Below are 14,203 nucleotides of genomic sequence, written 5' to 3'. Positions count from 1 at the left end.
CTGGGGCTAGCAGGGCCCCCAGTCCACTGCTCACAATTTAAAGCACATTTTCAGGTTTGGGGACACTCAGAACCTGCTGGTGGTATCTAGTGCTGTGCCTGCTCCCACGGCGGGCAGCGCTCAAAGCACCAGGGCGAGGTCTCCATTCAAGATTTCTCAGGACTGTGAGGAGCCAGGAGCTTCCCCAGCTCGGCACAGGGCTACCCTTTGCTCTTCACAGCTGCCTGCCCCTACTGAAGACAAAGCGAGTACCCTGCTCAGGGGTTTGAACAATCCGTGGGAACAGCCAAAGTGATGTGTGACATATCTAGAAAAGTTGGGCTGAAACATCCCAGGCAGGGCACAGAGCTGCATTAGCATCCTTAAAACACAGAACTGCCTTGTACGGCCCAGTAGTATTGTTGCATTTTTCTAACTTAGCCAGAAATCACTTCCAAGTGCCTCTCTATTGCAAATATTTTCATCTTTGTACTGAAGCTGCAAAACTTAACAATGCTCTGAGCTGCAAAGGAGACAGAAGAGGCTGCACTATCAAATAAGAGCTGGGACAAATAATTTCTGCCATGCTGTAGGCTCTACAACAAAGTTTAATACTCTGGAATTACACACTGCCACCCACCAAGCTGCTTGCAGGTACCTTGGGGAAAGCTTTAAAGCCAAAGAGTTGTTATAAATCCTTTTTGTCCTGCTAGATTGACACTCCCTCTCCCCGCAAATATTTTTGCCCTCTATTTCCTTAGAAAAGGGATTTACACATAACACAGGAGTTACTCAGGAATCCAGATGCATGCAGGAGAAGTCATGCACCTGTGATTATTCTTCAGCAGGGGTTTCACCATGTCCTCAAAGAAAAGAGGCCAGTACAGGGCGGTAAGGACTCCTTTCTGCCTTTGACAGGACATACACCGTCCTTTGCACCTCATAAATCAGTGGTAAAAATGCCCATCTTGTTTTCAGTGCCCAAATAAAATCTGGAGGAAAGAATCAGCAAAGTAAACAGGTTTCATTCCAGTAGCATAGAAGATTGTAAAAGAATCCAGTGTTCACAACTAATTTCTGATTTTTCCCCAAATCCTCTGTCCCGTATCTACAGGTTCCTAAATTCTGCAGTCAGCCAGATCTGCAGCTGTGCCTCGGGGCAGAAGGGGACAGACGCTATTCCAAATTACAGAGAAACAGCAAAACACAGGAGATGCCGCCAAGCTCTTCTGCATCTCATAGGCACAGGATGGAGCCAAGTGTTTGCTGAGCATCGCACAGTGTATTCCTCCAAGGTTTGGAAAAATGATCAGAGAGATGGCGCGACACACGCTGCTGCCGCCACCTTCGTGCGATACTTACAGAGCTGCGGTTTACAAGTTCAGCCAAGTGATGACGAGGGGGATGCCGAGGATGGAAACGTTGGGAACGTGGATCCAGGCAAAGCTTTGGGCTGCGCTGGGGCTGCAGAGGTCAAACAAACTGCCTTGAAATTTGATTTTTCGAGACTCCCTTCTCAGCATATCCCAGATGGCTGCTGCTTCCTTCTGGCACTCCCAGAGCGCCGTCAGGGCACACGTGTGAAATTCATCCCAGTACCTGCAGCCGGGGGAGACACAGCACCATCGGTCCCTTTGCACAGCACCGAGGAGCCAGGCAGAGCCTTGGTGCCCTGAGCCCGCCCTTTGAGTGGCAACAACCTCTGTGTTCTGTGCAAGTTGCCCAAACTATTCCCCCCCTCCATTGTCTCCCAGAGATTCTTGGCTAAAACTCCAAACATCAAAACACACTGAAATTATTTTATGACTTTTTTTTCTTTTCTTTCTCTGAAAGTCAATAAAATCCATTATTTTCCAACAACAAATGTTTCCCTTTGGCACTGAGCACCCCGAGTATCTAAAATGGGCTGCGAACAAAGGCTGAGCATGTTTCATTCGTAGGGTTCTCCAAGCTGAGTCCAGGGCGAAATGTGAACACAAAGCAAGGAGAAGGACAACATGTCCCGCAGACGGTCACAGCTTTATGACCAAGGTATGGGCAGGGGCGGGCGGAGTTATTCGCTGTGTTCTCATTAGACACGTCTCCATTTATCTGCTGGGTGTTACCCTGCACAAGTAGAAGCCGTTCAATGGACAGAGGCTCTTGGGGAGCACCAGGGGAAAACCAACAAGACAGGCAAAGGTAACCCATGGTCCCAGTAACAAACTGGGAGCTGCTCGCTGAAGACCACTTGGCTGCCTCCCCTGGGGACAGCAACTTCAATTTTTTTTTTTTGTTTTCTTTCCGCGCCCCCCGATCCAGAGCTAGGACCAGGCAGGGAAAAATCCCAGCAGAAACGGAGCTGAAAGCCACAGCCCCCAAGAAGACTCTCCCAGGCGGGGTGCAGTGGACACCACCCCACCAGTCCGGCACGCTGGGGCCAGTGCCATGTGGGACAACCCCACCTGCATTTATCCAGAGCAGTATCCAGCCTGCCAAGGCTTTATCCCCTCCCCAAGTTCCTTCCTTACTTCTGGTGAAGAAGCACGGTGGCTCTGAGGAAGCTGGGTTTGAGCCATTTCCAATGAGCCCTCTCCCACAGGTGTCAGGCTGATCCGGGAGGGGGGGCTCCAGCTGTTGGGGACCAGGACAGCAGGGACCAAGCTGGGCCATTTCCCTCCACCCAGTGCGGAGAGGACAAGAATGGGCATCCCTGCCTGATTTTTTTTTTTGCTGCTGAGTATCTGAGGCTAGTAAGGCATTAGACTCCAAATCAGAGTCCCCAAAGGCTGAATGCACAGGTGAGGTCTCTGTTTTGTAGGTACAAATCCACAAGATAAACCAGGAGCCCAAAAGTCTCAGCAAATGCCATGAGCCACCTCTGGAAGTGGCCTTTCCCCAAGGGCCAGACAAGGCTCTACGCCACACTTGCCACTGACCTTCCCCCATGACTTCTTTCAAAGACAGAGGTTTTTTTACCTGAAAAGAGCTTCACAAAACCACTTGGTATTGCAGCTTCTTTGGAGCAACACATGCCCTGGCACCCGACACCGGGGCAAGGCAGGGACCAGCCACAGGCAGCACCCCCCGGGTCCCAGCCAGCTCCCCAGCCTCTGCCAGCCCACAGCACCTAGGGACATGCACCCTGAGGTGCCCTCCCGCCCTCCCTTCCACCTCGATTTTAGCTGGGGCTGGGCACCACCCCAGGCCATAGTTTACCTGCAAGGTGGGGATGACCCAGAGGACAGGAGCATTTGCTCTGCCCCATTCCCTGTCCCGCCAGGACACCAGACACACGTGCCACCCCTTGGGAAGGGGATGCAGCCAGCCGAGCAGGGACCCTGCGCACGGGAAAGGGGCACCTTGGTTTCATCCAAATGCCCTGTGCTGGAAACAACACCTTGAGCAGACACACAGACCTGAGCACTACGCTTACTTAGTTTTTCTACCAGGGCTTACGTCAGAACGCCAGCTGTGAGTGAGTTCATTAAATAGAGTCGCCGTGGCAGAATAAATGTCTGCAGATAATGAGAAAAAACTGGTGCCAGCCCAGGTAACCTCCTGCGCTCGCTCCTGAGCTGCAGCAGCAGGCAGCTCTGCCAGGCGAGCGTTAAACCTGGCCCATGTCTTTGGGCAAAGGATGGCTGGGGGAAGGCTGAGGGGGATGACAGCTCCTGCCTGGTTCTGCTTTCAGCCAGGATGGCAATTCCCAGTGTTTCACCCTTCACAGTCTCCATCTGCTCATCCACACAGGCTGCTGTCAAGTGACTTGCCCAGCCGGCTCCAGGGCAGCACCGTACAGGCAGAGCCAAGGCATCACCAGCCCCGTGCCGGCTCCCAGCTCCACGTCTGTCCCTCACTCGCGCTGCCAGAGGGGACTGTGGCACCAGGAAAGCAGACTGCAGTGGAGAAGGCTAAGGGTTAAAGGCCAACAATTCATAAATATTTCCTGGCAGGAAGGTGGGACATTATCAACTTTCACCTCCAGCCACAGCAAGCCCAGCAAGCCACGCACCAGGGCTGGCAGGAGAAGCTGGCATGTCCCAGAAGGTGCAGAGCCCCAGCACTGCTGGTGGGGAAGACCCCAGGACCAGTTCTGTGATGGTTAGTGCCCCAGAGCCTGTAAGAAACCTCAACTCACACTTTCGTGTGAGTTTCAGCAGAGGAATCACTGCTCCAGCACTCAACCACTGCACCCGCTGGGCTCTGTGCTTGGTTGTTGTCTAATACCGAGAAGCCACATATTCAAAAAAAGTGTGTATTACAGCCCAAAGCAGAGCAGTTCCTGTTTCAACTCAGCCTTCAGCCACATTTCCATCCTGAGCCAGGCTGTCCCAAGGAAAAGGGGGAAGAAGGCAGGTCACAGCCAAGCTACCCTCCACATGTTTGCTGACAGGGAAATGCACAGAGAAAAGAAATAAATTTAAAGGAAAAAAAAAGGGCGGGGGAAGGTATTTACTTTTCCATTCTCCTTGAGCAAAAGAGTTTTGTTTCCTCTTCTGGCAACAACCAGATTTCATTCTTTCAGCCAGGGTAGGCGGGAGGACCCTCCGCTTGCCTTGGCAGCGGCACCTCGTCCCGGCTTGCTGAGAGCCCGACCTGCCTCCACCGACTGCCCCATCCCAGCTGCCCCCTGCCCTGCCGCAGCCCTGACAGATGCTAGCCAGCTGTGCGGGCACCGCTGAGCAGGTCCCAGAGCCTCCACCCCGCTGCTAAGAGTGATGCTGTTTGCAGCAGCCTCAAAAGCCTGACCCGCAGGGCAACTCAGTCCTCCGCCTTGCCCTGGCAGCTTTCCACCGCCCCAAGGTGTCTGGGGTTTCCGTTAATTGCTGTCTGCATTTCCTCATAACTCCTTTTCACTCCCCACAACTCACTGCGGGGACACAGAGCTGCCTCACTTCTCCCCACAAACATTTTAGTTCCACCTTTCACTTGCCCCACCTCGACACTTGTGCTCCTTCGCTTTTTGAAGCGGAGCTTTCCCCAAACCCACCCCGCACCACCCCTCAGTACCCAACTCTTCAGCTATTTCACTTCTGCTCAAGTTAACATCCTCCCAACACCATCATCTCAGGGCACTTGCTGCAACCTCAGGAAAACCAGGGGTGGAGCAAATTCAAACCAGAAGGACAAGGGGCTCAGCAGGGAGGGAGAAGGCTTGGTTTGGGCAGCAAGATCCAGCTCCAGCCGGACCCGGCCACGGGGAAGTCGCTGGCTGAAACCCAGGTGTCCGGGGGAGCCTTTCCTGGGGACAGAAGGGGTCGGGTCCCACCAGCCCCACTCCTCCCGGCTGTGGGCGTGCAGGAGGGACACAGGATGAGTCCTGGGGGCTACAGGTATTGCTGAGGGATGGGGATGCAAACTCTGGCTACAGCCATGCAGCGGACGGATGGATCTCACAGGGTCCATCTGAAACCAGAGCAAGGTGCAGCGCACACGTGCAAGCACCAGCGGCAGCCAGGGCAGGAACAAACTTCAGACAGCAGGACCCGGCGCAGGGGCAATGCCAAAAAGCCACGCTGGCCGCGCACCACAGATAACCTCCCCAACCCACCCTCCCCTGGGGACCAGCCCCACAGGCTGGAACACGCAGGGAGCCTGGCACGGGGCCATACTCACCCACAGACTCGGTGCAACCCCTGCAGCTCGATGCCATCCGCCTCCTCGTATGTGGCCATGTTTTCCCCCAGCTTGAGGACGCAGTCCGAGAAGCCCTGGTAAACACCGGTGCAGGCGGTGCCCGATGCCAGCAGCACAGCCAGGTGCCCTGCCAGTCACCAAGGGCGTCTGTGTGAGCACCGAGACCTTTGGGGACAGACCTCACCTCCCTCCCGGGCTGACCTGGGCACCCCTGGGTCACCACAGTGCCGACGCCACCCAGGCACAGCGAGCTCTCCCTTCCACACAGGACACGCGTGGCCCACGTGCCGTCCCTCGCCCCAGCTCTGCCTGAGTTTGCAGAGAGCCCAAACCAGCCACTCTGCCGGGGCAGGCAGCCGATGCGGGGGCAGGCAGGGCACCCCGCTCCCAGCTGCCCTGGCTGCTCACCTGCACCCAGCACCACCGGCCCGGGGCCGAGGGCAGGCGGGGGGGGGGCACAGCCAGCTCCGCACCGGCAGCCAGGACCCGCCGGGGAGAGATGCACAGCATCGACCCAGGGAGGAGGGACGGGACCCCGCAGCGCACAGACACCCCCCCACCCCGCGTCGACACCCCAGATGCCACCTGGGAAGCGGCCCCTCCACAGCCCGGGCACCCCAAACCCCGCCCGGGCAGCCTTACCCAGGGCGAGGAGCAGCACGGCCGTGCCCCGGCTCCGGCCCATCCCGCCGGCGGCTCCGTCCGGGCTCGAGTCGGGCTCCAGCCCCGCTGCCGCCGGTACCGGTGTCCGTACCCCTGTGGCCGGCAGCGCTCCCCGCCCGCCTACACGGGGAGGGCTCCAGCCCCGGCCGCCGCTAATGAGCGGCTTTGGCCTCGGCTAATTAAGGAGGGGGCTGGGCCGCGGCTAACGAGCGCCGGGGGCAGCCCCATGCCCGCACCCCGCACCCCCGGCCCCACCGCGGCTCCCTGGATCCTGCACCCCCGCACCTCACAGCATCGCATCCCCTCGGCACTGCCCGCCGGTACCCACAGCTCCCCCCACCCAGGGACCCTGCACCCACGGGCCCCGCGGCACCCCTTCACCAGCAGCCTCCCCCCCGCAGGCTGCGCTGCCCACTCCGCGTGTCACCCCCACTCGGGGACAGGGACCGGTGCCCGTTGCCAGCAGCAGCACTCCAGGCAGGGCGAGGATTGCTTTGCTTTGGCTTTAGTCTCTCTCCGAGCACCCACACTCTGCCCTTCCCGCTCTCAGGGCTCCCCCCCAGTCCTGGCATCACTCCGGGGAGCCGGCACCACTCCGGGGCTGGGGACCTGCCAGCTGGTGCCACCTCTGCAAGTGGGACCCTCCTTGTGCTCAGGTACCCCCTGCCCCAGGGGCAGCCACCCCAGCACCCCCAGGTACCCTCAGCCCCACAAACTGAGAGCAAGTGGAAACCACAACTCTGCAAACGCCACCTGTGCTCAAAGCAAGGCTAAGACAGAGAGGTTGTGTTTGAAAAACATAAATAAAATGCTTTATCTAAACTAAACCAACAATGTACAACATCCTACAAATCTCACCTTGGAAGCTCCCCCTTCAGCTCTGCCAAGCTCCGCATCTCCATCAGCCCTGGAAGAAAAGCAAGCGACACAGCCCTATGGCTAACGAGCAGCGCCTCGCCACGCAGAGCTGGGGCTTCCCAAGCTGGCTCTGCAGCAGCGGCTGCTTCGGGTAGGGGTTTGTCCCAATGGGCATGAGATTTGCCACAGCCCTGGGACACGCTGGGGAGAGCAGGACTCTGCCACCAGCGCTAAGCCCCAGCTGAGCTTTGGGTTAGACTTGGGCTGCCTGGCCCCAAGAAATCGCTCCCTTCCCAAAGCAGACGGGTGCTCGGGGCAGCACGGTGGTGGTGGTTGTGCTGCCAGGACGAGGGGACCAGGCACTGTGTCCCTGCAGTGGGGACCACCCACCCCAGCCCAGTGGCAGGCAACCCACCCTCCATGTGGGCAGGGGATGAGGAACATGTGTCTGTCCTGCTGCTGGCGTGTCCATCTCCACCTTCACCTCCAACTCCACATCCACCTCCATCTCCTCCACCATCTCCACCTCTATCTCAGCCTCCATCTCTTCAGCCAGAACCACCTCCATCCCCACATCCACACTCCGGGCAGCCTCCAGCACAAGGTAGCATAGCCCAAGGTGAAAGCCAAGCAGAAAAGTACAATTGGTCCTGCCCTGGCCAGCCCAGTGGACCTGTGGGAAAGGGGTCTCAGCACCCCTGCCTCCTCTCACCACCCAGGGAGAGCCGCAGGGTCTCCACCATGCACCATCCCCGTGCTGCCTGCTCCAGCCTGCCTGGGCAGCGGTGGCATGCCCATCACCGTGGAGCTGGGCCTCTGGATGCAGGTGGCAGGAGGACATGGCTGCACTGCCACCTGCTCCAGCTGGGCACATCATGGGGTGAGTCCATGTGAGGACCTGCGCCCAACGCACACTGAAGGCTGCTGAGGAAAGGACAAGATGTGTGGCCATCAGCACATGGTGAGGACTCCCTGGTTTACGTGTGAGCTAAAAAAGCTCAGGATGATTGAACTTAGACATCCCTCTAAGCACATGCACTTGCTGCTGCAGCAGCAGGACCCCTCCATTTCCATCAGCTTTTTCCTTCTGGAAGCTCCCCCTCTCTCCCTCCCCGCTTGCCCCGGCTCCCCCAGCCACCTCTTGCCCCGGGATGTGGCCATGGTGATTCACGCCAGCGGCTGATGGCTCTCGGGGCGGTGGGAGGAGAGGCCAACGAGTGCACGTGGGCCGCAGAGGCGGAGGGGGGAAGCACTGCTGGCTGGTTGCCTGGGGTCCCCGGGGAAGGGGAGTGAAGGATGCTCCCAACAGCAGCACCTTCTGCTGCTCTCAGAGAGGAGGAAAACCCAGCTGGCCCTGGGGCAGGGCTACCAGGCTGGCAAGAAGCAGCGCAGCAGAAGCGAGCGGTTGTCCATCCCTACCTTGTAGGGTGGGTCAGCACCTCCTCTCCTCCTCCACGGTGCTTCTGGCCCTGGGCGTCTCTCACAGCCCTGTCTTGTCCTCAGCACCGTGCTGGGCATCTCTTGGCGCCTTCGAGCTGAGGCCGTAGGAGCTCGCCGCGGTGCTCGCTGCCAGCCACGCTTCCCCCGCTATGGCCGCACGTCCCACGTCTCTGTCTCGGTGTGCTTCCCCACCGCCGTCCCCTGTTCACCGTACCGAGATTACTGTGAGCAACACTTTGCCAAGGCAGGGAAGGCGTTTCCACCCAGCGGTGTTTAAACACAAAGCAGAGGCAGAGCCTGTCCCTTGTATGTCAGGGGCTGGTCTCTCTCTTCAGAGACCCCTACAGAGAAGCAGGGAGCTCGCAGCCCCCATTCGAGGGCTGATTCTGCACCCCCGGGATGGTGCCGCAGAGCGCGGCCATGGCACAGCCCTGCTCGGGGCTGGCTCACGCTGCCTTTCCGTTAAAGCCAACGGAGTTTTAAAGCTGATGGGCGAACAAGGGCATGATTATGGCAGAAAGGAGCATCTCATGTGGCAGGGCTCCGGCACTACCCCTTGCTGCGTTTGTAGCCCCTGTGACAGTAAAAAGGGCCGGTGGGATTTTCCCGGCACAGGGAGCATCCGTAGGGCAGCGGGGCCAGGAGCTCATCGTGAAGAGACGGGAAGCGGAGGGCAGTGGGAGTTGCAGCTGAAGCTCAGAACGCCCTATGGGTAACTCAGCACCCGGCAAACCTCCACAAGAGCCTGGGCCTCCCTGTGACACCACGGCTTCATCCCCGTCCCGTGGCCGCAGGGAGCAGCCACAGCCCCGACTCTCCTCTGTCCCCCCACGCTGTGCCCACATACAAAGGGGTTTGTCTGTTCAGATATCTATGAAGTAGAATTTTCCACTTTACAGGGACAGAAATGTGTTTGGGTTAGTGCTTGGACACTGTTTAATTTAGGGTTAAACACCTTGCGTTGCTTTGCTAACCACTACACCTTTGAAGAAGAGCTGAAGACCGATAAAACACATGCTTTGCTAACGAGTATCCTTGAAGGAGAGCTGAAAAACCGATAGCAAGGGAACATCCTGCCCCAGAAGGCGCCCAGAGCTGGGTGATTGCCAGAGAGGCCCCAAGTCAACACAAACCTGCGGTAACTGGGGAAAGGCAAAGGCGGCTGGGGAGTTGGGACCATCGACCCCATGAAGGGACTACGCAAATTACCCCCCTCCACACTCCCAAGGAGCATGCGTGCTGATTTAAATATGTTTAACCAATAGCAGATGATGGGGTAATTACTGGCCAGTTCGCGTCAATTTAGGCAGGTTTTTCTAATCCTGTAACAAGATAAATATGTTGTAGTTTCCCTGCGCAGCGTGCTAGCTTTGTGGAATTACCACCTAGCACCCATCTCTGCGCAGACATGAAATAAATGAAATACCTCTGCTCTGTGTGTGTATTGGCGTGCTGCACACCGGGCAAACCAGCCCACTTTTGGGACAACAGTTCTGCCTCCTGGTGCGTGACCTGGCCATGGGTCACATCAGCCCCAACCCCTAGGAGGGGCTTCCCGTACCCCTCGTTACCCCTCTCCACATTCCCCACAGTGTCCCCAAGCTATCACAGTGAGATGGGGACAGGAGCCAGCCCAGCCTGGCCCTGCTCCCCTTCCCCCATGGATGGGCACCAACCTGGCCCCAAGGTGCCACCGCATCCCCACAGCACCTGCACCCCCCAAAGGCTGTAGGAACCAGCCAGCCCCAAGGGTGCTTCCCCCCTAATGCTCTCCTGGTGCGGGAAATGATGCCTGGGATCCCTGCCAGCATCGCAGCCACTGAGCACCTTGAGTTCCCCATCCCCTGGAACCGTCTGCTTGGTGCTCTCCAAAGGCTGCTGCTTTTGGGGTGGGTGGGAGAAGCAGCATCGCTGGGACCTGCCTGCAGCCCACATCGTGCCCCAGAACACAGGGCTGCCCGATGGCAGCGACAGCAGACACCATGCCGGACATCTCAGCCTGCCCCTGAAGAAGCAGGAGCTGACGGAGAGGAAAGCCCGGTGGGCTGAGGGCAGCCGCAGGCAGCCGGGCTCTGGCAGTGCCACGCCAGCCACCCTACGCCGGCCCTGCCTGCCCGGGAGGCAGCAGGTGTATTATGGACTGCCTGCCCCCGGCTCGGCAGCGGGTACAAACACGCTGGGCAGGGAGGGGGCCAGCCTGCAGGATGCTGGGGCTGCCCCAGCCATGCTGCCCGTGCACTGCTCGGCAGCCAGGAATCCCCCCCCAGCACCTCAGCTCTGCCTTCAGCCGATGCTGCCCCTCTGCAGCCACCTCCCAGGGCTGCTTCCCTGCATGGGAAGGGCGAGGAGAAGCCACCTGCCAACACAAGGGCCATCCCCACAATGCCCACACCTGTCCCTGCCCACCTTTCTGCCTCCATCGTGCTGTCTCCCATGGGATCATCCTACGTGTTGGTCTATTCCCACTTCCAGGGGGACTCCCTGACGGCGCTGCCCCGAGGCTGGCAGAAGAGGGTGGAGGAGCTGCAGGCAGAGGATTTCCTGGGGTGCACAGCAAGTGCAGAGCTGCACCTCAGCCCCTGTCTGGTGCAGGGCATCCGGGGGAGCCCATGTGCCAGCTTCGCCTGCTTGCAGGTCTGCCTCAGGGAGCAGGACAGGCAGGTGTGTAAGGTACCGTCCTACGGAGAAAAGGGAACACCAGGGGAGCCAGGGACCCCCTACCCAAACACACAGGGTACATGGCAGTCACCAGCACAGGCACCCGTCCTTTGTTCTCCTGCAGCTTTTGTTACCCAAAGCAACTCCATGGTCTCTGCAGATGTTATTGCAGAGGAGGACTGGCCAGCCCTGAGAGGTTCCTGGCCTCCTGATGGCCGGACTGGTGCCATTTCCCTTCAACAGGGAGGGTCAGTGGCCAGGGAGGACTGGGGCAGACGAACCCCAGCTCTGCCACTGATGTGCTGCATAGCCTTGGTCACCTCTCTTGATGCAGGAAGATAAAAAGGAGCTGTGGGGCCCAGCAGGGCTGGTGGGTTTACCAGGGGCAAACACACTGAGGCTGAGCACGGCTGCTGGCGTGGCTGGGAAGGAGCCAGCCTACCCAAATTGTGGGGGGAGCAGGTAAGAGTGGATGGCTGGAGGGCCTGCCCCTGCCCCAGCCCCACATCGGACATCTCCTCGCTCTGCCCAGGTGTCAGCTGAGGTGCTCCAGGAATACCCCTTCTTCGCCTGGGACCATGCTGGGTGTCCTGCTGCCCGCACACCACCTCCCAGCTCTCCCAGCTCCCATGCCAGCAGCTGGCCGTTGGGGACACGTCTGCATGGTGTGGAGCCTGAGGACATGGGGACATGACACCCCCAGGGCTTGGCAGGAGCGTCCCCCAGCATCGCACAGGGACCACTAGTGCCGGGCTCCCCTCCCTCGGGGCAGGACATGGCCAAGGAGCCGACCGGCTCCTGGCATGGAGCAGTGCCGCGAACCCCGGCCAGGCGGCACCTCAGCACAGCCCAGCTCCCCCCGCCTCGCCTCCCCGGCCCTGCGGAGATGCTCATTTCTCAGCAGCCACGTTCCTTCAAGGGTGTTTTTGGCTTTTCTGGCTCCTCGCTGTCCCAGGCTAAAATCGCCCCTTTTAAGGGAGCCGCAGGACCGCTGGTCACTGGAGCTTCGCTGGCAAAGGCTGCTCCCTTGCCATGTATCGCCTCGTTTACTGGGAAAGCAGCCTTGCCTTGTTTTTCTCTTAACTCCACAATTTACTGATTGAGTCAAGCTGCGGCTTACTCCAACCCCCATCCACGCACGCTTCCTGGAGAATAAGATCTATTTTCACCAGGGAGTGATTCACCTGCCTGGCACTGATTTACCTTTCCTGGAGCAGCCGACTCCTCCCCAGCTCCATCCACAGGCCCGCAGCTCCCTGACTCACCTCCCAAACCTCTAATAAATGGGAGAAACCTGAGTGGGAAGGGCAGGAGGAACAAGTCACGTTACATTTTCTCCTGATGACAGGTGCACTTTGATGCTGGGTCCCCTGGGGACTTTTGGCAGGAGCTGAGCTCTGTGTCATGGAGAGAAGAGGCATCATTCCTACCTGAGCTTGTGACCCGGATCTCCAGGGGACACCTCCCAAGGGCCTGGGCATTTGCAGTTAGGGTGAGGGCTGTTGACACAAGACCGTGCCATCAGCCTGCGCTGGAGGCACAAGTGAGGCAGGGATGCTGCAGCGGCCAAGGCAGACCCTGCAGGTATCCAGCAAGGCTTATTCTTAGGGCTGCCTACCAGAACTGGAAACTTTCCACTGACTTCAGCGTCACCTCTGTCCCCTCTTGCCTTTTGGCCAGGGGCAGGCACGCTCGGCCATGAGCAAGAAAAACCAAAAAAATCAAAAAAACCCATTATGTGGAGCTGGCTTGCCTTCATTGGTTTAATTGGAATAAAATGGGTGCCCTGCTGAGCAGCACGGCTTGTGCTGAAGAGCCGGGATGAGTCAGGCTCCGTGCTGATGATATCACTGCTTTTCCAACTCCCTCCCAGCAAGGCAGGACAGAGGGGCTGCAATAGCGGGGGGGCCTGGGTGCGTGTCACTGCGCGGGCAGCACCCACACATACCAGTCCCGCAGCAGGGACTTGGGCTGCAGTGAGCCCCAGGGAACTTGGGGTGCTCCGGGGGACTTGCGTGCACAGAAACAGTCCCTGTGCCTTGCAGTAGTAACCGGTGCCAATCGACACAGACGTGTGACATAGCAGAGACCTGAGCTAATTTCCCTGGCCCTGCCTCCTCACCTCCCCGCTGGCAGCGCAGGGCGGGGGATCAGCAGGGATGGTGGCAAATGGCTGATGCTGCCCAGAAGCCACGTCAGACCACTCGGAGCTGTGAGCAAGCCAGAGCCAGCAGGTACCCAGCAGAGATTTGCTACTGTGGCTCCTCAGAGATCATGAACCTCCTGCTACGCCAGCCTGGCCCCCCCACCCTTCCAGGGGCAAGACACAGTGCTGGGATCCTACACTCAGGTGGAAACCGTCAGGCAGGACTGAGGGTGCTTTTTGGATAAGGATAAACATTCATGTGGGCCAAGCTCATCCCTCGGAACCACTGCCATGTGTGTGAGCTGAAGCCAGCAGGACGGTCAAATGCACAGGTGTAGGCACCGGGCCCCCAGCACAAAGCTGGTTTTTGGCAGCAGGACCTCCCAGGAGACAAGGGGGGACAGCAAAACAACAGTAGCCAAAACAGAGCTGGGACACAAACAATACCCAGTTATCTTTAGTCATCCAGACAGTGAGACAAACACACTGAGAACAGGGCAGGCGGGACACGCCACAGACACTGGAAACTCCCTTTCAGCCAGAGAAAAGGGCAGAGTGGATGCCCCCCCGTCCGGCTCAGCAGTGACCAGGCTGCGGGCAGAGCTGCCGCTGGGCACGTCGAGGCACTGACTCACCCTGCTGAGATCCAGGAAGGAGGCGGGCGGCCAAGTCCGCTTCTCTGCCAAGGAGCAGCCCTGATGTGCAGGGCTGAACGTGGGAGAAAACACCCCAGAGTGGGATCTGCTGGAGGATGAGGGTCTCACAAGGCCAGGGGCCATCCACACAGCGTGCCGTCATCTCTCCCGCACGATCTTCTCAGAGAAGAAAAACTAAAAAAAA

General features: G+C 58.7%; 1 protein-coding gene and 1 long non-coding RNA gene across 2 annotated transcripts; both read right to left on the bottom strand.

The window, feature by feature from the left end:
* Nucleotides 1-529: 529 nt before the first annotated feature.
* LOC142604175 (neuritin-like) lies at nt 530-6,283 on the bottom strand. The gene is made up of 3 exons (XM_075769023.1): nt 6,241-6,283; nt 5,578-5,731; nt 530-1,578 (listed from the first exon to the last, which is right to left on the bottom strand). The coding sequence occupies exons 1-3, from the start codon at nt 6,281-6,283 to the stop codon at nt 1,353-1,355; spliced, it is 423 nt and encodes a 140-aa protein (XP_075625138.1). The 3' UTR covers nt 530-1,352.
* An 892-nt stretch (nt 6,284-7,175) lies between these two features.
* On the bottom strand, nt 7,176-14,133 carry LOC142604162 (uncharacterized). The gene is made up of 3 exons (XR_012838057.1): nt 13,999-14,133; nt 10,966-12,716; nt 7,176-8,760 (listed from the first exon to the last, which is right to left on the bottom strand). It is a non-coding gene; the product is annotated as an uncharacterized LOC142604162 (long non-coding RNA).
* Nucleotides 14,134-14,203: the final 70 nt, after the last annotated feature.

The sequence above is a fragment of the Balearica regulorum genome, chromosome 16 (genome assembly GCF_011004875.1).
Source record: "Balearica regulorum gibbericeps isolate bBalReg1 chromosome 16, bBalReg1.pri, whole genome shotgun sequence".
In the NCBI taxonomy this organism is placed as follows: domain Eukaryota; kingdom Metazoa; phylum Chordata; class Aves; order Gruiformes; family Gruidae; genus Balearica; species Balearica regulorum.
Note: the sequence above shows the minus strand (reverse complement) of the source record. Positions and strands in the feature narration are given on the sequence as shown.

Coding starts and splice junctions, on each gene's coding strand:
- LOC142604175 (XM_075769023.1), bottom strand. CDS start 6,283: ATGGGCCGGAGCCGGGGCACGGCCGTGCTGCTCCTCGCCCTGG. Junction 5,732..6,240: donor CGTGCTGCTCCTCGCCCTGG/GTAAGGCTGCCC, acceptor GCCCTTGGTGAC/TGGCAGGGCACCTGGCTGTG. Junction 1,579..5,577: donor GGGTTGCACCGAGTCTGTGG/GTGAGTATGGCC, acceptor CCCCGGCTGCAG/GTACTGGGATGAATTTCACA.